Genomic DNA, 21,964 nt, shown 5'->3' with positions numbered 1-21,964 from the left:
TTCAGCAGTGAGTATTTAGATACAACATAAAAAGCACAACCCATGAAAAAAAAATTGATAAATTGGACTTCATCAAAAACTTCTGCTCTACGAAATCACTGTTAAGAGAATGAAAAAGACAAGCCAAGGATTGAGAGAAAATATAAGAATTCTTACAAGTCAACAATATGAAACAAGAAACCCAATTAAAAAATGGGCAAAAGATCTGAATAGTCACCTCACCAAAGAGGATATACAGGTGACTAACAAGCACATGAAAGATGACCAGCATTATGTCGCTACGGAATTACAAATTAAACCAACAATGAGATTCCACTCCACACCTATTAGGATGGCGATACCAAATGCTGACAAGGATGTGAAGCAACAGGAACTCATTCATTGCTGGTGAGAATGCAAAATGGTAACAGTCTGGCAGTTTCTTACAAAGTTAGATAGTCTTATCATAGGATCCAGCAATTGCTGTACTTAGAATTTACCTGAATGAGTAGAAAATGTATGTCCATGCACAGACCTGTACATGAATGCTTACAGCAGCTTTATGAATAATTGCCCAAAACGAAGCAACCAAGAAGTCCTTCAAAAAGTGAATGGATAAACAAATGGGTACAGCCATACAGTGGAATATTACTCAGTGAAATGAGCAATCAAGCCACAAAGCCATGGAGGAAACAAGTGCATATTGCTTAGTGAAGGAAGCCAATCTGAAAGCCATACCGCATGATTCCAACTATGTGACATTCTAGGAAAAGCAAAACTATAGACAGTAAAAAGATCTGTGGTGCTCCATTTTAGTGTGTTTCCACATGTGACTCAGCCTTGCTGACAGGGAGCCTGGGGCTCGGTGAGATAAGCCTGCATAGTGAATGCGTAGCAAAACAGACACTAGAATTGCAACCCCTGTGTTTGTGGTGGGCAGGTGTGGCCCTGTGGCCCTGTGGCCTCAGGGGCCTGCTGCGGGTCTCTGTGCTAAGGAGCATGCTAAAATGCATTTGCAGAACTTAAAAGGTGATGAGAGATCAGCTCAGAGGATCCCAGCCCTAGCTAAAGGTCAGAACCACCCAGAATACTCTAAGAACTACAAATAGGGACAATGAGTTCCAAAGAGGGGCAGGAAGAGGGAATGGACTGCCTAAAACCCAAGTTATTAGAAGCAAAACCAGGACTGGATCTCTAATCTCTGATTCCTGGTCCAGTTCTTTAAGAATCACTTTCTTATTTAATGTCATGATATTTTTGGAGTTCCTATTTGCCTAGCACTGGCTTAATGACAATGCATGCAACAGATTAGTCCCTGACCTCCTGGTCCCTCCACATTATCTGGAAGATGTGGGTAGCAAATACGGGGGTTGCGCACGGTCTCTGAACGTTAGATTTCACTAGAAATCTTGAGCCCTGCCCCATACATTCTGCCGTGGAGTGCCCCACTGCGTGCTAGGCTCTGTGTCTGATGGACATGATGGCAGGCGTGAAGCACTCTGTTGTTCAGCCATGTTCTGCCTCCTGCACCCGAGCCACTTCTTGATATGTGTATAAAATAGGTCCTGGTCCTAGTGATGCCACAGTTTGCACCTTTTTTATGACGATTTACAGAATCTCAGGTCTCGTCCTCATCACTCTTTAATGGCCCTAAAAGGGGTCACCAACAGAGATAGCCCAGGGTTAAGGTGCAGAACCCCAACTCTATCGAATTTATGCTTAGATCTTGGGAAAGCTCCGGAACCTTTCTGGGCTCATTCTTCTCATTGGGAAAATGGGTGCCATGATACCTGCTCTGGTTACTTCACTGCATCATAAGAAGGCCCCAAATCACAGTGAGAGGATGTGCATCAAAGTGCTTAAGTGGTTAAGAGTCCTATGATGGTGATGAGTGGTTTTAATTGCTGTAACAGCCAACACTGAGTGTTCATATTGGGCCAGGAGCTGTTCAGCTATAGCCTATCAAATAAACTTTACAAGAACTTTGCAGTTTTCGTTTCCCATTTTAGGGATGAGGAAATTGATGCCCTGACAGGTTAGGTTACTTTCCTAAGGTCTGACAACCACTGACAAAGCTAAGGGTCAATACTGGGTTTGCCAGCTGACACCTGAGTTCATATGCTTAACCACCGTGCTTTACTGCCCACCTGGGTGTAGAACACTTAGATTCTGGTCCTAGCTGTGCTTTCTAATTTGTTGGGTAAGTTTGCCCATCTATAAAATGGAATGGAGAAGAAAGTCGTTTTGTAAAACTCTGATGTCTAAAGGGTCAGAGGGTCTGTTCTCAAATGGTTTCTTGCATTGTATCGGCCCCAGTGGTCCCCTCCCCACCACAGAAAGGTTTGGAGCCATCCAGGAAGACAGTTTAGGGCTTAATGGGGGGAATCCAATGGAGCAGAAGCAGAAAGCCTGCAGAAGAGAGGACACACATACATACACACTGCATCACACCCAGCAGCTCCTCCAACCTGCGCTTTGATCACCCCAGGCTCAGCCCTGCTTCCCTGGATTACTGATTGAGGTGATTCTTCACCAGACCCATTAAGGCGACCAATCTATGGTCATCAAATAGCTCTGGTCCCATTCCCTGAGCACTTCCCATCACCGGGTGCCATTCTGACTACAAGGTCCAACGGATCCAGTCAGTCCCCTTCTCAAGGAGTTTGCTGTCTCCTGGGGAAGACAGACATGTAAACAGCTAATGCTAATGCAAGTACACATGAATATGCAATAGGCAGAAACAGCCTTCGTGCTCTGGGAGCAAAGAGGGAGGATTTGCTGGAAACCCTGAAAGTGGTGTAGAGAGTAGGGGAAGGAACTCTGTTGAAGGAACAGTGTGAGCAAAGACATGAGGTATGACATGCAGGGCTCTTTCTCTGAAGGGCAAACAGGGCAGTGAGGTTAAATCCAAGCAAGTCCCAAGGGAGACAGAGAGAGAGAGAGATGAGGGTGGAAAAGAAGGTTGGGGTTTGGGGCCAGACCATGGGGTCCTTGAATGCCAGGATGAGGAGAGAGATGGCCTGGGGAAGGAAGTGTGTGAGCCCTGGGGACTTCTACATGGGGCCAGTTGAGCGGGTGTCCTGACTCATACCAAGAGAGGACGTGCCCTGAGTTCACCCCTCAAACAAGCAGCATCTTACCCTTGAAGCTTTCCCAGCTTGACTGCTTCCAGCTCTGCCATCCTTCCCTCCCCCAGCCAGTCTTATAAGTGGATCCAGATGGTCATTCCTATTTTAGGTCGGGGTGTGTGTTGGGGGAGGGGTGGCTATGAGCTCTATCAATCGTTTCCTGAGCTCTGTTAGAGGAGCTTCTTCCAGGACCCTGCTGTGATCCTCTGAGCCTGGAAGGGACTGTTAGTCTTTGATGGAGATTTCCCATCTGTCTGTGGGTGATAGGGGTGGCAGCAGCACAGGAGGCAAGGGCACAGGCCAGGGAACCTTTAACATTGGGTAAGAGAACCTAGGTAACGTGTACATGTGGGAGGGGGTCCTGTGACGGGCTGCGAAGGGGAACAAGCCTGGGAGAGAGGCTCCAGACGAGTCAGAGAAAGAGCTGGTTTCTCCCTCCAGGTACCTGGCCCTCCTCATGCCCCTGCTTCTGCAGCTGCCTAGGCCAAGGAGCTAGGGCTCTCTGGTCAGACCCTACTGAGCACTGTGCCTACCAACATCCATAGGTACCTTAAAAATCTTGGGGCACTGCAAGGTAGCAGCTGACAAGCTAGGTTCCTGCTCTCAGACTGTCTATAGCTAGCATATGATACATACCAAGCTTATAACTATTTGCCATTCATTCAGTTTAGCAAATATTAAGCAAATGCTATGTGCTAGACACTACTAGGCATTGGGTTTACAAAAGTGAACAAGACAAATACAGTGTCTGCCCTCAAGGAGTTTCCAGCCTAGTAGGGGAGTCCAACAATACACAGCCACAAATGTGCTACAAAGGAAAAGAACAAGGTATTCCAGGGGAGATTCACAGGAGCTTTCCAATTTAGATAGGGAAGCCAAGGAAGAGATCTCTGAGAAAGTGACATTTAATCTGCTACTTGAAGGATGAATGAACTTTACCCAGTTTTGGAGGGAGAAAGGGCATTTCAGGCAGAAGGGAACAGTGTGTGCCACGTCCATGGGGTATACAAGAGCATGGCACATGAGAGGAACTGAAAAGAGGCTGTAGGACAGTGAACAAGTTAATAAAAAAAAAAAAGGGCATGATGCAGGGCCTTGTAAGCATGGTATATTTGTGTTTTATCCAAAGTACAATGGGAAACCACTGAAGGTTGTCACATTAAATGTGGTACTTGTGTTAGTACAACCAAATTTGTGGCAGGCCCTAAGAAAGACTGACTTTGGTTGTGTACTCATCCCTACAAACAATAAATGTTTAAAGGGCACCCACCAGCCCTTTGCTAGAATTATGGGTTGACAGTGATGGCAGAGGAACGTCTAAGGTATAGACCTTCCTCGGAGACCCTCCAGAAGAGATGGAACAGCTACAGTGATTGAATCAAGATGTGATTTATTCATTCAACAAACAGGCACTGCACACTTAATCTATTCCATACATGTGCCAGATGCTGGTTGTTGCCCATCAAGAATCACACACATGGGTCACAGAAGAGGCATAAACATACTCAAAGAATTGTGAGTGGGTTAGAATCATTTTCAGCTGTGATACCTGTGAGGCCTTTATAAAACATCCAGTCGTTCTGTAAATCAGTAAACATCTAGTGGGCATCTGCTCTGCACTAGGAACAGTGCTAGCTACTGAAATTAAGGACCTTAGAGTTCCATAACAGAGATAGATACACACCCCCAAAATGCATTAAAATATTAGGTTCTAAAAACAGGAGAGCAGGCTTTCTATAGATCAGTGTTGAGGGAGGGTAATTCAATGGAAGAAAAACCTTCCCCAAAAGGCATATCTCCCACCTTCCTCAGCGGATTTATCCATACCTCCCACTAGCATGATTTTTAGCTGCTGCCTTCCTTCTTTGTCCCCCCATTTTCCCTTCCCACACCAGCAGATTCCATTTTCTCTGTCTATCTTGGCATCCGTAAAAAAGCCCAAAGAATCCAAGATTTGAGCCTGGCTTCTTTATAGAATGTGATCTCAGACAATTACTTTAACTCCCTGAGCCTCAGTTTTCCCATTTGTACAATGAAGGGATCAGATCACATCTAAGGCTTGTGATTTACTCCAGCCAAGGTGATATTCACACTCCTGCACACTGCTCTGCAAGGCCTTTCTTTCTTTGCACGGCTGCACGCATCCCTTCAGCCCCATCCCCGAGCCACCTGGCAAACATCAAGGCTCAGCTCAAATATCTTCAGGCAAGTTTCCCCTATTTCTGCACACACGCCACACACTGTTTTAGTCTATCCTTCCTTTATGCTACCACTACCTCGCAAGAGACCACAGAATGAAAAAGGGAGAGAGACTTCGGTTTGAGTCGTGGCCACTTACCTCACCTCTTAAGCCTCAGTTTCTCACTTGTAACTTGAGGGAAATACCTAAATTCGCACGTCTAAGCAGTTTATGGGGATTAAAACAATGTATGTCAAGTCAAGTGCGTGGCACCTAAGTCGCGCTCAATAAATGGAGACTGTACCACAGCTCTTAGGAGCCCTCAGCGTACTGAATTACAGAGTTCTAGGTCAGTCTCCCGCGCTAGACTGCGCACTGCCTGAGGGCATCCTTTCCGCTGCGGTTCAGGGCTAGCGCGAACCCCCCGAGGCTGGCGGGCGCAGAAGGAGGTGGGCCGGGCCAAGAAGGACGCGGCTCCTATTCCCGGCGGGAAGGCCAAGCCTGGAGGACCCCACCTTCCGGAAGTGACGCCACCGAGCGACCGCCGCTGGATCAGGGGCAGGCCGGAGCGGGGCGCGCGCAGCATGGCGGAAGCGGAAGGGAGTTCGCCACTCCTGTTGCCGCCGCCGCCGCCACCCCCGCCCGGGATGGCGGAAGTGGAGGCGCCGACGGCGGCCGAGACGGACAAGAAACAGTTTAGCTGTGCTGGCAGCGGCGTCATGGACGTGGAGCGGAGCCGCTTCCCTTACTGCGTGGTGTGGACTCCTATACCGGTGCTCACGTGAGTCTCCTCCGGCGTCCGCCCGGGGACTGGGAGAGCCGGGCCCGCGTGGGGTCCTCCGGCGGCCCGGGGCCAGCCTCCGGCCCCGACACACAGCAAACCCTTCCCGCGGGTCCGGGGTTCACCAGTACCCCGCCACCCGCGCGGTGCGAGCTCTGCTGGTGAATGGGACAAGCTCCCCTCCCTCATTACACCTGGTCTGATCTGAGAGAAAGACAGTTGTTGACCGCGGAAAGGTACTGAGGCTGGGAAGCTAAGGACCTGTGGGCGTACAGAAAAGGGGCTCCTAACTGGGTGTGAGAGAGTCATCTTCATTCACTCACTGGCTTACTCATTCGTTAAACAAATGATTGCTGGTCACTTCCTATACGCAAGATATCCTGCTGGGTCTGGAGGCAAGAGTGGGAGTTTGATTGGGACCACACCGACTCCTGGGATGTCGTCATTGGACGGGCCCCCAGCGATCTGGGAGTCCAGTCCTTTGTCTCACAGATGAGGCTGAAGATCACACACCATCTCAGTTGCAAAGCGCATTTAGGTCCCAGGCTGTCTGCCTTCCAGACCAGGGTTCTTTCTATGGCATCAGCCTTTGTCAGAAGAGAAAGCAGGTGCTCCAAAACTGCTGGCGCCTTTTAGCAAGGAGCTTGGGGACGAGGAGGGGGGAGTAGGGAGCTGGTTTTCCCTCGTGCTTCAGCCTTGACAGCTGATAATAACCACTCCTCACAGTGCTGGACAGTTGGCCAAGCTCTTTCACACCCATTTCCTCTGAATTCCACAACCACTTTCTAAGGCAGGAATTATATTCTCGGATGATGAATTTGTACCATTAAATGTCTTGATCATGTTCACATGACAGTAAGCAAAAGCATCCCAAACTCCGTTTTCTGACTCCATAACTTGCTCTCGTTCGACTACATCCTGTCCCCTCTCACCTGACGAATAGATTTGTTCCCTGTATCAAAAACAGCCAAGTGGTGTGGAGAAGGGATCATTTTTGTCCTTATATGTTGCTGATCCTAAAATGAGCTTAATTCTTGTATTATGTTAAAATACTTCAGTTCTGTTTTCAAATGCTTATGCATTTGTTTAAGAACACCCAAGTCTTGGACTTCCCTGGTGGCGCAGTGGTGGTGCAGTGGTTAAGAATCTGCCTGCCAATGCAGGGGACACGGGTTCGATCCCTGGTCTGGGAAGATCCCACATGCCGCGGCGTGCGCCACAACTACTGAGCCTGTGCTCTAGAGCCGGGAACCTAGCTACCGAGCTCACATGCCTTGAGCCCAGACTCTGCAACAAAGAGTAGCCCCCACTCACCGCAACTAGAGAAAGCCCGTGCGCAGCAACGAAGACCCGACGCGGCCAAAAATAAACAAATAAATAAGTAAGTAAATAAATGTATAATTTAAAAAAAGAACACCCAAGTCTGAGTCCTTTCAAAATAAAAATTTTAAGAAAGTGTTTTCATTGATTAATTCAGTATTCCTTTTTTTTTTTTTTTTTTTTAAATAAATTTATTTATTTATTTTTAGCTGTGTTGGGTCTTCGTTGTGGCGCACGAGCTTCGCACTGCAGTGGCTTCTCTTGTTGCGGAGCACGGGCTCTAGGTGCACAGGCTTCAGTAGTTGTGGCTCGCGGGCTCTAGAGCGCAGGCTCCGTAGTTGTGGCACACGGGCTTAGTTGCTCCACAGCATGTGGGATCTTCCCAGACCAGGGCTCAAACCCGTGTCCCCTGCATTGGCAGGCAGATTCTCAACCACTGCGCCACAAGGGAAGTCCCTCAGTATTCTTTTTAACACACCTGCTAAGTGACTCCTATGTGCCTAGAGTAGTTCTAGGTGATAAGAATATACAGTGGTGAGTAAAGCAGGTATGATCCTTGTTCTCACAGAGTTTAAATCATGGTGGAAGGAGATAGACAGTAAACGAGTAAACTAATAAAAGAACTGATAGTGAATCGTGCTATGAAGAAAGTGTAAAATGTTAATGTGAGAATAACTGGGAGGGAATGTATTGGTTTTGATAAAACCTGTCTTGTTATCCCGAGATCTCTTTGGTTTTTCCCTGTTCTCAAAAACACGTTTGTGGAGTCCTCTGCTCTTTGGAGAGCTGGTAGCAACATTGAGTGGAGGCACCACGATCCCCAGTCATCTGGGCCAGAACCAGCACACACCCCATTTCTATTCAGATCTATTTACAGGTGTTCATAAGATGAATAAGGCCTACTGCCCCATCAGAAGGCTCATGTTCCCATCAAAGGACTTGCCTTCCAGCAGGAGAGAGAGAGACAGGTGAACTCACCATTGTAGTACATTGTGGTGATTGCTGACCTAGAATGCAGAGCTAGGAATAGATGTAGCACAAGGAACTGTCATTGATTTTGGAGGTGGTGGGGGTGGATCAGAGAGGAGGAAACTGAATCCAGAGATCTGTCTGTCCCCTCAGAAGTGTTGATAATTCTGCATGAAAAGCCAGATAACAGCTATTGCTACTACTAAAAACAGCAAAGATTGGATACTTACTCTGTTCTGGGCTCTGTTCTAAACATTTTACATTCACTGTCTCATTCAGTCCTTTTATCAATGTAATGAAAATAGGTACTGTCATCCTCATTTTATAGATGAGGAAATAAAGGCTTAGAAGCCAGCATAGGGCTTTTTCCACTGAAATAGTCTACCTATACCAGGTGGAGCTCCAGAGTCAATAACTCATTCATTCAATAAATAGTTCTTGAGGACCTATTATGTACTAGGTCTGAGTAGACAGTAGTCCACAAAGCAGCTTTGGAGCTTGCCTTCATGGAGCTTCCAGACTGACAAATACTTTGAGAGTTTCTTCTCTGGGGCTTCCCCAGGCGCAGACTCTTCTGTTGTCTCCAGCCTTTATTCTACTTCCGGGGAAGCCGTGGTATGTGGAGTATTGGTCAAACCCAGACCTTCTCCCCAACCAGATGAAAGGAATTGAGGGTGGGAGGGGGAGATGGGTCTTGAGATTAGGGCCTGAGAAGCCAGAGGAGCTACTTTCCCATAGTTCTGAGTGTCCATCCTGTGGCCACAATGAGTCTAAAGCAACTTATTGTACGCCAGCCAGTCCAGCCAGTCAGATAGCAAGTATTTATTGTAAACCAAATGATAACAACATTGGGCAACTACCAAGTGCAGGGAAGTGTCATAAGCATTTTGCAGGCATATCCTGTTTGATCCTCACAATCGCCCCCCCATTGAGGTCATCATCATCATTGTTCACCTCTCACTGACAGATGGGAGTGAGTGCCTGCCCAAAACAGTCAAGACTCAACCCAGGTCTGACCTCAGAGCCTGACTCCACTCTTAAATGCATGATATTCATTCATGCATCATTTAGTCAGTGACTGCTTAGCTCCAGCTATGTGCCAGGCACTGCCCTGGGGGCTACTCTAATCAATAAGAGAAAATCCCTGCTCTCTCAGAGTTTACATACTAGAGGGGAAAGACAGTAACCATGTAAGTAAACAAGATGATTGCAGATAACAGTAGATACTATGACGAAATTAAAGCAGAGTAATGGGATCTGGGGTGCCTGGGGTTGTGTGTGGCTACTCTAGAAGGCACTGTCAAGGGAAACCTCCAAAGTTGACCGTTGAGCTGAGGCCTAAATGATGAGAAGCTCTAGAAGAGTGTCTGGGACGAAGGCAAATGTAAAAAAAAAGCATTGAGGTGGGAGGATTTGGTGTGTCTGACGAACCAGAAGTGGGCAGTGTAGCTAGAGAGAAGAGTGAGGTGACTTCAAGGAATAAGCAGGGCCAGACTGTTGGAAGGAGTTTGGAGTATAAGTGTAATAGGAAGCCCGTAATGGATGTTAAAGCAAGGGAATGACAGAATCTGGATCATGTTCTTAAAAGACCACTCTGGGGAATTCCCTGGCCGTCCAGTAAGGTTGGGACTCGGCGCTTTCGCTGCCGGGCGCCCGGCTTCAATCCCTGGTCCGGGAACAGATCCCGCAAGCCATGCGGCACAGCCAAAAACAAAAAGACCACTCTGGCCCCACCATCCTTCCAGGTGCTCAAGCTGCAGACCTGGAAGACCTCTATCCTATCGTCATAAAACTGCCCAGTCTTCCTTTTAAAGATCTTCTCAAGCCATCTGCTCCTCACCTGACCAGTACTCTGGTCAGGATCACCATCTTCTCATGCCAGTATTCCAGAACAGTCTCTGAACTCCTGTCTCCCTCCCATTCTCCAGGTACATGCAGCACTTTGCTGCCTTGGAGTTTTGCTTTCTGCCTGTCAACATCCTGTGCTTTCACAGGTGAAGGTTAAAAGTTACCTCCTGTGTGAAGTCTTTGCTGACTCTGCCCCAGCCCCGTGTAATTGTTTCCTTGGGCTATATCTCTGTGGCTTTCGCCTCCACCTCCCAGCAGGCAGCCTTCAAATCAGCACGTGGCTGCTGGCCCTGGGAGTCCTTTTTTCTTTTTTTTCCCTGTGAGTCCTTCTTAAACTGGATCAGTCTCTCCAGCACCTAGTTCCTGTAGAGCCATGGTTCTCAGACTACAGACAGACCCGGAGTTCCTATGCGTTTTGCATATCGGGGTCCAACTGAGATTTGGATTTTTCTAAATGCCCATGGCTTTTAAAAATTCAAACTTTCGACTTCCCTGGTGGCACAGTGCTTAAGAACCCCCCTGCCAATGCAGGGGACACGGGTTCTATCCCTGGTCCAGGAAGATCCCACATGCCGCGGAGCAACTGAAGCCCGTGCGCCACAACTACTGAGCCTGCGCTCCAGGCCCGCGAGCCACAACTACTGAGTCTGTGTGCCGCAGCTACTGAAGCCCGTGCGCCTAGAGCCCATGCTCCTCAACAAGAGAAGCCACCACGATGAGAAGCCCGCGCACCACAACGAAAAGGTAGTCCCCGCTCGCCACAGCTAGAGAAAGCCCGTGTGCAGCAACAACGACTGAACACAGCCTCTCCCGTTGTGGAGCACAGGCTCCGGACGCGCAGGCTCAGCGGCCATGGCTCACCGGCCCAGCCACTCTACAGCATGTGGGATCCTCCCGGCCCGGGGCACGAACCCATGTTCCCTGCATCGGCAGGCGGACTCTCAACCACTGCGCCACCAGGGAAGCCCTAAAAAACTTTTTAATTGAGGTATAACGTGTACCATAAAGTGTAAAAATCTTAAGTATATGGTTCAATGAATTTTGCACGTGTGTGCACTCATGTCACCCAGGTCAAGAGAGAGGATGTTTCCAGTATCCTTTGGGCTCCCTTGTGCCAGTCCGTTCTGCCACAGAAATAACCTCTCTTCTGCCCTTCAGCACAATAGATTAGTTTTGCCTTTTCTTGAACTTAAACAGAATAATATGCATGCACTTTTATGTAAGTTTTCTTTTACTCTGCCTTGTATATGTGAGAATCCATGTTGTGCGTAGCAGTTTATTATTTTTCATTGTTACCTACTATTTCACTGTATGACTATACCCCAATTTACTTACCCATTTTACTATTGTTGGACATTTGGATTATTTCTAGGTTTTTTTAATCAACGTTATTGGGATATAATTCACATACAATAAAGTGCATACATTTTAAGTGTGCGGTTCAGTGAATTTTGACAACTGTTGTTTCCAGCTATTTTTTAATAAAGGTGCTGTGGACATTCTTGTCCATGGCTTTGGTGGACACAAGCATTTGTTTCTGTTGGGTGTATACTCTGAAGTGCAATTGCTGAGGTAGAGGGTGTGGTACCAGTTTTTGAAAGCTGTGGAAACAATTCTCCTAGCAGCAATGAGAAGAGAGTTCCAGTTGCTCCGCCTCCTCACCACACTCAGTGTTGCCATCCTTTGAGTTTAGCTGCTCTGTGGGCTGCGCCGATTCCTGGCTCTGCTGCTCACTTGCACTTGCCTCGCTTCTGTACTTCCCCTCCCGCTGCCGCCACCCTAATGGACACTTACCACACAATGTTATATTCATATGCTGTCACTCTGGATGGAGTGTTCCCAGCGTCTGTCTGACCACCTTTCCCTGTCCTTTTTTTCACAGGTGGTTTTTCCCCATCATTGGCCACATGGGCATCTGCACATCCACAGGAGTCATTCGGGACTTTGCTGGCCCCTACTTTGTGTCGGTGAGTCCCCATTCTGCCCCCCTCTGTAGGGTTCCAGGGCTCAAGTGGAAAGCTAGCCTATCTTGCCCACAGGCAGCCTTCCTGTCTCCCCAATATGCAGGAGAATGCAGACGCCATGCAGTCCTGGTCCGGCCCTCTGCTTCTCACCAGTGTTTGACCCCTTTCCCCTTTCTCTTGCCTCCAGGACAGGCCAGGAGGGCAGTGTGGCCAGAAGGATTCTTAAGTAACTGACCCAGCCCTTTGCCCACCCCGGGGGTACCAAGACATGGGTAGGGTTAGAGGCAAGAGTGGAGAGTCAGACCATCCTGGTTCCTTGGTCCAGGAACCAAGTGTCTGGACCTTCAGAAGGTGGTAGTCACAAGGCGGGGGCACAGGGGAGGCTGACATGGTTCCCTGGGTGTGGCCATGGAGAAGAGGGGGCGGACCTTCTAGAATGAACCAGCTATGTTCTCAGGTCTGTTCCCTGGGGATGTGCCCGAGATAGGGCAGTAGGCTTCCTCTCCATCGGAGGCTGGGATGAATGGGCGGCACCAACCTGCTTATGTTCATATTTGTCATGATCATCTTAACACCATAAAGGTCTTTCATACCCATTACTTCACTGTCATATACGTGTATGATAATTCATCTTTGACCAGCTCTGTCAGCAGATTCTGAACCCAGAATCTGTCCCTTTGTAACTCCTGTACCCCACATCTTGTGTGGCAGGTCTAGGACTTGGCTAAAACATTCCCCTCGTAGCAGGCCTCTTGAGGCCCAACCGCTGTGTCTACCCCACTCACCCCAACCCACCCCACATCCTGCTTTGACTGCAGTCACACTGCCAGATTCTGTGTGGGCCACCACTGTCGGGTCAGGAGGTCTGAGGGTGTCCTCACTCACACCACGAAGGAGACCACTCCCCTGTGGACAAAGACCAGAGATTGATCAGAGAACCTGGAGAAAACAAGGCCCAGAGAGGGTGAGGGAATTACTTGGCAGCCACAGAGAGAGGCAGTCATGGCTGTACCCCAAGTCTTTGGTCTCCGGGTGCAGTGCTCTGTGCACTCCTGCCACACTGCCTTCTTCACACAGAATAGCTGCTGCTGGCCCTTCAGATATCCCGCCAACCCCAGAGCAGGGTCCGGGCTCCACTTCTGCCCACCCACCTTACCTCCTTCTAAGTCACAACACTTCCACCACCAACCCAGGTCTGTCTGCTGGGCTGGATGTGGGTTCCCCACTGACCTCTGCTCTTGTCCCTCAACAGGAAGACAACATGGCCTTCGGGAAGCCTGCCAAGTAAGTGATGAACATCCGTGTGATTGGCCCTAGAGCCAGGTTCCTCCTACCTGGAGCAGCAGGCCAGGCCTTCTGGGGCACAGCAGGAGCCAGCAGCCTGAGGATGGGGTGAAGGGGGGCAGCCAGGGTCTACCAGAGCATCTGACCTTGTACCACACATCTCCTGCTCCAGTCCCTGGCTGGGTCCTTTATCCACAGGCCATCTAGGCCTTGCCTCAGCCCTGCAAGGTCGTGTTTTCAGCTCCATCGGAAAGGTGAAGATAAGGAAGGGACTTGGTCAAGATCACACAGGAAGTGGCAGAGCTGGGACTCACATGCAGGTCTGTCTCACTGCAAAACCTGGACTCTTTCTCCTGCCCCTCAAGGAACAAACACACCATTTAAGGTGTAAGGGAGGCATGGTTTGGAGCTCTGCTGGAAAGTTCTGTTTGGAGAGAATAAAGGCAGTTTAGTCTCTCCTGGAGCTATTGCTGGTTTGCATGGGATTTGGGAACTTCATTTTTTCTGTCTTGGGGGCCCACCTCAGTTGTGGTGACAGTGCCTCAGTCCTCAGTCTGCTCAGAACAGCATCAGATGCTCTGTTGCCCAAGGCAGCATCCAGGAGGGTGGAGCCCAAGGAGGAGCTGGTGTCCCACACAGCATAGGCGGCCTGGAGCTGGGCTCTCCAAACCCTGCTGACTCCCTCAGGCAGGTGGAGATGTGAGCCGGGGGCCTCTGGTCTGGGTGTCTGCTGCCAGACTGCTCCTCAGCGAGAGTTGTGAGGACACCCGTTTCCAGGCAGGAACCCCTGAGCAGCTGAAGTCCCGGCCACGGTGGTTTCTCACTGGTCCAGTCTGTAGGCTCCTCTGTCAAGCCATTCCCCACATAGCAGCCAGAGGGCGCTCTGACCTCCCAGTGCCCCCTGGCCCAGACCCTTTGGGGTGTCACCCGGCTTGAGGTTCACAGACTTTAGCTCCACCAGCTATTCTCCCATTCACCCTAGTCTCCCATGTGGGGAGATGGGGAGAATGCTTTCTGACGGATGAACTCCTCAGGATGACCTTCAAGTCCCCCAGAATGTGGCCCCCCTGTATCTCTAGCCTCACTTTCCAACATCCCTCACCCCGTTCTTCCCTCTGAATCCCCCAGCAGTGCCCAGTTTCTTAATTTCTGGTACACACTGCACAGTTCTGTGCCTCTTCCTCTGTTCAAACTGTTCCCTCTCCCTAGAATATTCACTCCCCATTCTGCGCTGGGCTAATCCTTCCTCCTTCGCACCGGACTCAGGTGTCACGCCCAGGAAGCCCCTCACGTCCCTACTGAGTGAGTTCATATCCTCCCCAGGATCCACATGGCGGTGGGCATGTCACACTGTTCCAGTTGTCTGCTGTGTGGCCCTTTCCCTGGAGCTGGCTCACCCCTGTAGCCTCAGCACCCAGCTCAAGGCCCTGCACAGAGCAGGCGTCAGGTGACATTCGTGGAGCTGAGCCAGTGCCCAGAACCCCTTTTCCCCCCTCAGGTACTGGAAGCTGGACCCTGCTCAGGTATATGCTAGTGGGCCCAATGCGTGGGACACGGCTGTGCACGACGCTTCTGAGGAGTACAAGCACCGCATGGTAGGTGGGCTGCTTCTGAGGGCGGGAACGAGGGTGGGAGGTTTCCCCGCAGCCCATCCTGACCCAGGCCATCCTGCATCTCCAGCACAGTCTCTGCTGTGACAACTGCCACTCACATGTGGCCTTGGCCCTGAACCTGATGCGCTACAACAACAGCACCAACTGGAACATGGTGACTCTCTGCTTTTTCTGCCTGCTGTATGGGAAGTACGTCAGGTGCGCTGCCTGTCCCCCTGGCCGCCGCCACCCTCCCCGGGGCCGCTCTCCCACGGATCCCAGCGGGGCCATTTCTGGGGTCTTTCAGCCAGCAGGGACAAAGCAGGAAAACAACTAGCTGAGCTCCTGGTGAAGAGGGCGGTGCTGTCTGAAGCCCAGCTCTGTCCCTTGCTCACTGTGAGATCTTGGGTAGCTGCCTTGGCCTCTCTGAGCTGGAACTGTCCTTGGTAAAATGGAGATAATGATTCTGGCTCCTCAGGGATGCTGCGTGTGTACAGAGCCCTGTGCTCAGGTCCAGTGAACAGGTGGACCCTGAGAAGAGGTTGGGTGACCCCATAGGGTCCCCTCCCAGCATCCCTCATCAGAGGCAGGGTTCTGGGCGGGTGGGCCCCAGTGGTGGCCTGGGAGGACCTTTGAAGTCCCCGCCTCATGACTTACGAGGTCAGAGGCCTTGGTCCCAATTCACAGGTAAAGGGAGTTCAGAGAGGTGGAGTGACCCTCCCACCGGGGAGCCAGCACACACCTGGGCTAACCCAGCTGCTTCTCCAGGCTTTCTTCCAGCTGTGCTCATCATCAAGAGCTTCTGAAAAGGAGATTTTCAGGGTCTTTTTTGGTCCAAAGGCTTTTAGAGGTCTCCTGGGAAGACCTTATCTGTGGTCACACAGAGACTGAGGCAGAGGCGGGGTTGAAGCGGGCTGAGCCATAGCCCCATGCTAACTCTCACCGACCCCTCCCCGCCCATTGCGCTGTGAGCAGAGGGCACTCCTGGCTTCCCCACCCAGACTGAAGACTTCTGGGTCCTCTCGCTGGCAACCTCTCCCCAGACACAGGGGTGATCGTGGATGGAGTCAGGAAGGCCCAGAGGGTGGACGTGTCTCCTGTACCCACCCAGCGAGGTGTCACATCTCCACCAGGAGCCTGGAACAGCCCCTGCCCAGGACCATAGCTGGTGCTCCTCCACAGCGGGCACCAGGCCTGGCCCAGTCCCTTAGTTGACTGAGTTTGGGGGTGAGGGGGGTAGTTTCAGGAGCTTCCTTGGTGGGAGCGGCCCCGTCTGGGTTTGTGGGAGGACAGTGTGCCAGACCACATGCCAACTCACTGGCCCCTTCCCTCCCATGCTCCCCTCTCTCTCCATCAGCATCGGCGCCTTCGTGAAGACCTGGCTGCCCTTTGTCCTCCTCCTGGGCGTCATCCTAAGCGTCAGCCTGGTCTTTAACCTGCGGTGATGGCTGCCCCATGGCCCTGGGCCCACCAGGCTCCTGAGGAGGCAGCCGCCATCACCTTTCGTTCCAGATTCTTTCTCCTCGCCCCGGAAGGCAGGGATGGGCCCGCTGGTTTTGGCCCAGGGGTCTGGGCTAAGTGGGGTAGAATAAGGGCTGAGGATGAGCATGGGGTGGAGGTGTTTGCATTTTGTGTCTCACTGGTCGCTCAGAAGCTCCCTGCCCCCTCCTTCCCAGGCTTGTGACTCCCACCCTTGAGGCACCCTTTGTTCATCTGTTGGAAAAGCCTTAGCTTCCCTCTAGAGCTGTGTCTGCCACTGCCTGCTGGGCTCCCTCTGCCTCAGCCCAGTGCCTGGTCGGGGAGAGAAGGATATTTGGACCCACCAGACAAGGCAGCACAGGGACCAGAGCTGGATTTGAAGCCCATTCTCCTGCCAGGACTCTGGTCCCAGGGTGGAGGTACACTGAGAAGTCTGCATAAACTCAGCCACCCTGGGGCCTTCTCCACTGGCCTCTAGAATGGTCCAGAAGGGCTGACGGGCCCCCTTCAGATGTCTGCCAAAAGCTGCACTAGGGGTAGTTTGTGCCCCACTCCTGGCGGCCGCCAGCCCATGCAGCCCCCTCTTCCCACTCTCCCAGGGCCTCCAAGTACTTGGGCCCATCTCCCCCCTGCAGTCTGGGGCCTGGGCTCCCCCAACCAGGCTGGAGAGATGAGTGACACTCATGTATCCAGAGTGACCCCTGCAGATCAAAGTGATGTAACAAAGCTTGTCCTTGGCCCCAGGTACGGGCCTCGCACTGGTGACGGCACCCCTTGGGTCTGAGATGTCGGGGGGCCGTCGGAGCATCCAGCGCCATCAGGTAGCTGAATGGGAGCTGTCTCCTCCCACCTCCCACGGCTCCCCCTTCTCTTCAAGTTGTGGGACAGGTCTGTGCTGCCCCCCTCACCCCTGCTCCACGGATTCCTTTGTGCGGGGCTCCCTGGGCAGGACAATAAAGAGTTTTAACTCCAGACAGTGCTTGTCCTTGATTTCTCCCTTCGGTAGCCCCTGGTTTCACTGAAGACATGCGCTCCCTTCAGCTCCTATCTTCGTAGTGAACTTGGGTTCCTCTGCCCCCGGCAAGGGGTCTGGTTGCCAGGGACATGGTTGGGTCCTCGTCCAGTGCCTGGAGCTTGCAGGAGCCAGCATCCCTCGGGTGTATCCTGGCCTGAGCCAGAGCGCTGCGAGTTCCCCACGCCTCGTCCACCATCCCAAAGCTTTCTCCTTGAGGCAGGCGAATATTGAAACCCCTCCCATATTCCCTGTTGGGAAGAACTTGGCAGTAGGTTTGGGAGTCAGTGCTGACAGACCAGGGCCCTGGACCCGGCCCCCACCATATCCACTGATCACGTTGCCAAGCTCCCCGTGCTCACCCCCAGTGATCCGGTCGCTGCCCTGCTCCGTGGTGCCTCTACTCCATGGCCCTCGGGACCCTGCACTCTCACTCTCCATGCCTCCCACTCTCTACCGAGGTAGGGCAGCACCTGCTCTCCAACACCCACCCACTTCTGGTCCTTTGCTTTCCACCTGTTGAAGTCATGCCCTTCCTTCTGAAGGCCCAGCTTAAAAGCCACTTCCTTGGTGAAGTCTTTCCTAACCTTGCCCTATGCCAGGTATAGGGCACTTTAGTTGAACTAGCAAAGGATTTGGTCTCTGAAGCCTGAGAGCCCTTTGTGTTCACCCTGAGGATGGCCTTGGGGACAGCTCTAGCTGCGGCCCTCAGGGCCCTGGATCAAGTGTCCGTCCGCTCATCCCAGACCCTGCGGTGCTGTGGTTTCCAAGCCTGGGGCTTCTCCAGGGCATGACAGAGGTGGCCCCTCCTCTCTTCAGAGCAATTCCATTTTCAAAAATCTGCCTATGAGTCCACCTAAGGGTTGGGGTTAAATTCTGGTATGGAGGACACCACAGCAAAATGGACAGAAAAACTTTAAGGCCTGTTTTCACCCAGCAGAACTTTAAAGCAGCCGTGTGGTGATGGGACATAAACAGGTGCCATAAAAATCACCAACAGTTACTGAGTGCTCACCATGTGCTAATAAAGTACATTTATCCTCACCACAGTCCCATGAGGTAGGTGCTCTCATCCCCATTTTAAGATGAAAAAAAGCACTGAGAGGTGACGTGACCTACTCGAGGTCACAGAGGTAGGACGAGTGGAGCCATGTTGAAACCCAGCAGCCAGGCTCCAGAGCCGCCATTCGGAACCACCCTGCAAGGTGGCCCCACTGGAGCACACGAGGGAAAGTGGGGTGGGTCTGTGACCGACAAGAAGGGAGAGTGGGCGCTGGAGGCAAGAGAAAGGAATCTCCTTACGACAGTCCCAGGAGATGGCTGCCATTGTCCCCTGCTTCATAAATGGAGAGAGTAAGGCTTACAGAGATTGTCACTGATCCAAGGCCACAGGCCATGTGGCAGAGTCAGAATTTTAACCCAGGCCTGGGAACTCTTAGCCAGGGGGTGTTGCCTGGAGACCAGCCACGGTGCAGAGCATCAAGGCTCTGCAGGGGTTGCGACGGGTGGGGAAGGCATTCTGCAGCTGAGGAGCTAGGAGCACAAATGGGTCTGGGTGTTGAAGGGACAGGAAGCAGAGCCCGTAGGTAGGGCTCTAAGGACGTAAGAGACAGGAAATGAGGACCAGTCAGAGCTAGGCAGGGTCCTGAGGGTTGGGTTGAGAGGCCAGGCAGCCCAAAGGATGATGGACTGTCTTGGGAGGTGATGAGACTCCTGCTGGTTTGGAGTAGACTTGTTAAAGGATCAGGGGGTTCCCCTGGTTGTCTGCTGGCACCTTCCAAAGCTGAGGAATGACAGCTAAAAGTGGGATGCTGAAAGGGCTCTCTGACAGCTGTGCAATAAAGGGCTGGGGCGGGGTGGGGTGCTGAGTGTGGAGGCCAGGAGACAGGGAGGAGGAGGCTTCCAGGAGAGGCTGGGCAGGGACTGAAACCTGGGCAGTGGGAGGGTGGCGGAGGTGGGGGACAGATGGGAGAGAGTCCAGTGAGTGGCAGCAAGCATTAGGAGGCCTGGGGGCCAGGTCATGAGGGCTGTTCACAAAAGTGGAAACTTGGAAATAGGAGAAGTTTTCAGGTGGGGAGGATACAGAGGAGTTGGGGTTGAGAAGACAGCAGGAGAGGGGTCCAGGAGAGTCACAGAGGCAAGGACAGGAGATCAGAAAGAGGAAGGGAGTTTAGAAGCCAGAAGAATAGACAGTGAACTTTGACGCCTTCCATGGTGAGAGCCGAGAGGTGGGAGGGTTAGAGAAGCATCCTTGGGAGGAGCCAGGATAGAATGATGGGAAGGGGTGAGGGTACTGTAGGCCACTCCTCTCCCAGTCCGGGAGACTTGACAGGGGAGGCGGACATCACAGTAGCCGTTCCCACAGTGGATATTCAATGGCTATTGCATCTACGAATGCATATACCTATTTATTAAGGGCTGGTAGGGGTCTAACTGAACTGTAGTGAGAGCCATCAGAGGAGGGATTATTACCCCTATTTAATAGATGAGGGGAAAGAGGCTCAGAAAATAAGACTGACGTGCAAAAATAAACGGGGAAGGCTGGACCTTGGGCTGGGGGTGGAGGAGGGACCCTCCGGGGCTCCGAGTGGTGGTAACGTTCCGAAGCCGCTTCCGATGCTGGGGAGGAGGAGTGGGGTAAGTCCACTCCTTACCCACCTCCCCTCTTGGGGGTCTGTGAGGTGCCCTCTGATCTTTAAGCCATGGTGCAGGTGGGGCAAGACAGGCAGATTGAAATGCAGACTTGGGGGCGTCCGGAAGCTTTGCTGTGGCCTCGGTTCATGGTCCCAAAGCAAATGTAATCCAGGGCCCAACCTATTCTCAGGGTGGGGAAGAACCTGGGAGCAGAATGGGGGGTGCTCAGAGGGGCTCCCCACGGACAGAGGGAGGGTATGGGAGCCTCACTTTGGCCCTGGAAGAGTCCAGGTCTCCTCAGACAGATGGGGCCCAGGGTGGCAGAGGGGACAGAGGGCAGCTCTGCTGAGGCCAGCACTTCCTGGGAGGCATATGTGGACATGGAGGGGACTCTGTTGGCCCGGGAACACCTGGTACCTCCTATATGCCAGCTTGTGCCAAGCACTTTCATTTCCCTCAGAGGCTCTTCACACTCTGCTGCCTGCAGTTTGCACGGGAGGAAACTGCAGCTCAGAATGGCTGAGAGACCTGCTTAAGGTCACACAGTGCCACAGCTGGAACTATTCAGGGTTGTCTGGCTGCAGTCTGCAATCCTTCCACCACCCTGGTTCTCAGAAACGTTTCTAACTTTGCTTTCAAAGCAAGTTCCTATCAGCTCCTTAGTGGGCAGGGTGGGGCTGCTGCTCATTCTACAGATGGGGCAACCAAGGCTCTGAGGGGTTGGGGCCAGCTCGGGTTACAGGAGTTACAGAATAAGTCTGCAGAGGAGCTGGGGCCAAGCCCCAGGCATCTCCTACCCACCAAACCTGCTCTGGGGTTGCTGAAAGCCCAGGCCGCGCCACTGGGGAGCCGGGAGTCCAGGCCCGGTTTTGCATCAGGCCCTGTGAGAAGGTGTTTCCTCCTCCTCAGTGGGGCAGCCACTCCGCTGGGCTGCCGGTTGAGTCAGCCTTAGGCCCTCACTGCTCTTCTGGTCCCTGAAACTCAGCTGCCAGAGGACCCGGGGTTATCCGACGAAGGTGTCCCCTCCATACTGGACCCCTACAGGTAATACACTTTGGGGCCAGAGGGCCCCTGCCAGTGTCCTGAGGGGTGGGCACTGCCACCTGGTGTCCTGAGCAACCTGTAGGACCCAGGGGTCAGGGAGGTGGAACGTGTCTGGGGCTGGAACAGACAGACAGACGGACAGACCCTTAAACTGACCAATGGGTCTGTCCCATAAGTGTTGAAACAGAGTGGGGAAGACCAGACACTGGATTCTGCCTCTGGAACCAGAGGGAACTGCAGGGAGGGGTGTGCTGCTGGGGACCCTGGGCTCAGATGCCCACAGCCCAGCCCAAGCAGACCTCAGGACAAGGGCGGGCAGGGTCAGTTCTGTGGAACGTCCCTCCACCTCCATACTCATACACACACACCTGGTGGCCCCCAGGGCACCAGAGTACACACCACAACACACAGCCCAGTCACGCATACACACATGCACACACACCCCACCGCACTCTCGCCCAGAAAGTCACAGAGCATATCACACAGACGAGAGTCCCCCATGCAGCACCACGCTGTGACATGACGCCCAGACACACATGCAGTGATACAACATTCACAACAGAGACTCACAGTGGCACCGGGTAACACAGGGGCAGCCACACAGGCACACACACCAGGCCCCAGAAGAGCCCTAAACAGTGCGTCTGCAACACCCAGGACCTGCACACAGTAGATGTTCAGGAAATGCTGTTAACATCGGTCACACAGGCATTTCCACAGTGTCATACACTACACGACACCCGATAGAGAC

The 21,964-nt window shown here is 52.1% G+C and overlaps 1 protein-coding gene across 1 annotated transcript; it reads left to right on the top strand.

Moving 5' to 3' along the window:
- Positions 1-5,842: 5,842 nt before the first annotated feature.
- Positions 5,843-16,489, top strand: TMEM222 (transmembrane protein 222). The gene is made up of 6 exons (XM_007459094.1): positions 5,843-6,067; positions 12,087-12,171; positions 13,421-13,452; positions 14,951-15,047; positions 15,133-15,263; positions 16,402-16,489. Exons 1-6 carry the CDS (start codon positions 5,871-5,873, stop codon positions 16,487-16,489), a joined length of 630 nt encoding a protein of 209 aa, XP_007459156.1. The 5' UTR covers positions 5,843-5,870.
- The last annotated feature ends 5,475 nt before the right edge of the window (positions 16,490-21,964 follow it).

This window comes from Lipotes vexillifer, unplaced genomic scaffold (assembly GCF_000442215.2).
Source record: "Lipotes vexillifer unplaced genomic scaffold, Lipotes_vexillifer_v1.1 scaffold496, whole genome shotgun sequence".
Lineage (NCBI taxonomy): Eukaryota > Metazoa > Chordata > Mammalia > Artiodactyla > Lipotidae > Lipotes > Lipotes vexillifer.
Note: the sequence above shows the minus strand (reverse complement) of the source record. Positions and strands in the feature narration are given on the sequence as shown.

What these genes read in the sequence shown, in the direction of transcription:
- TMEM222 (XM_007459094.1), top strand. Translation starts at nt 5,871, where the DNA reads ATGGCGGAAGCGGAAGGGAGTTCGCCACTCCTGTTGCCGCCGCCGCCG. An exon ending in ACTCCTATACCGGTGCTCAC is followed by an intron (nt 6,068 to 12,086) that starts GTGAGTCTCCTC and finishes TTTTTTTCACAG; the next exon opens with GTGGTTTTTCCCCATCATTG. An exon ending in CTGTATGGGAAGTACGTCAG is followed by an intron (nt 15,264 to 16,401) that starts GTGCGCTGCCTG and finishes TCTCTCCATCAG; the next exon opens with CATCGGCGCCTTCGTGAAGA.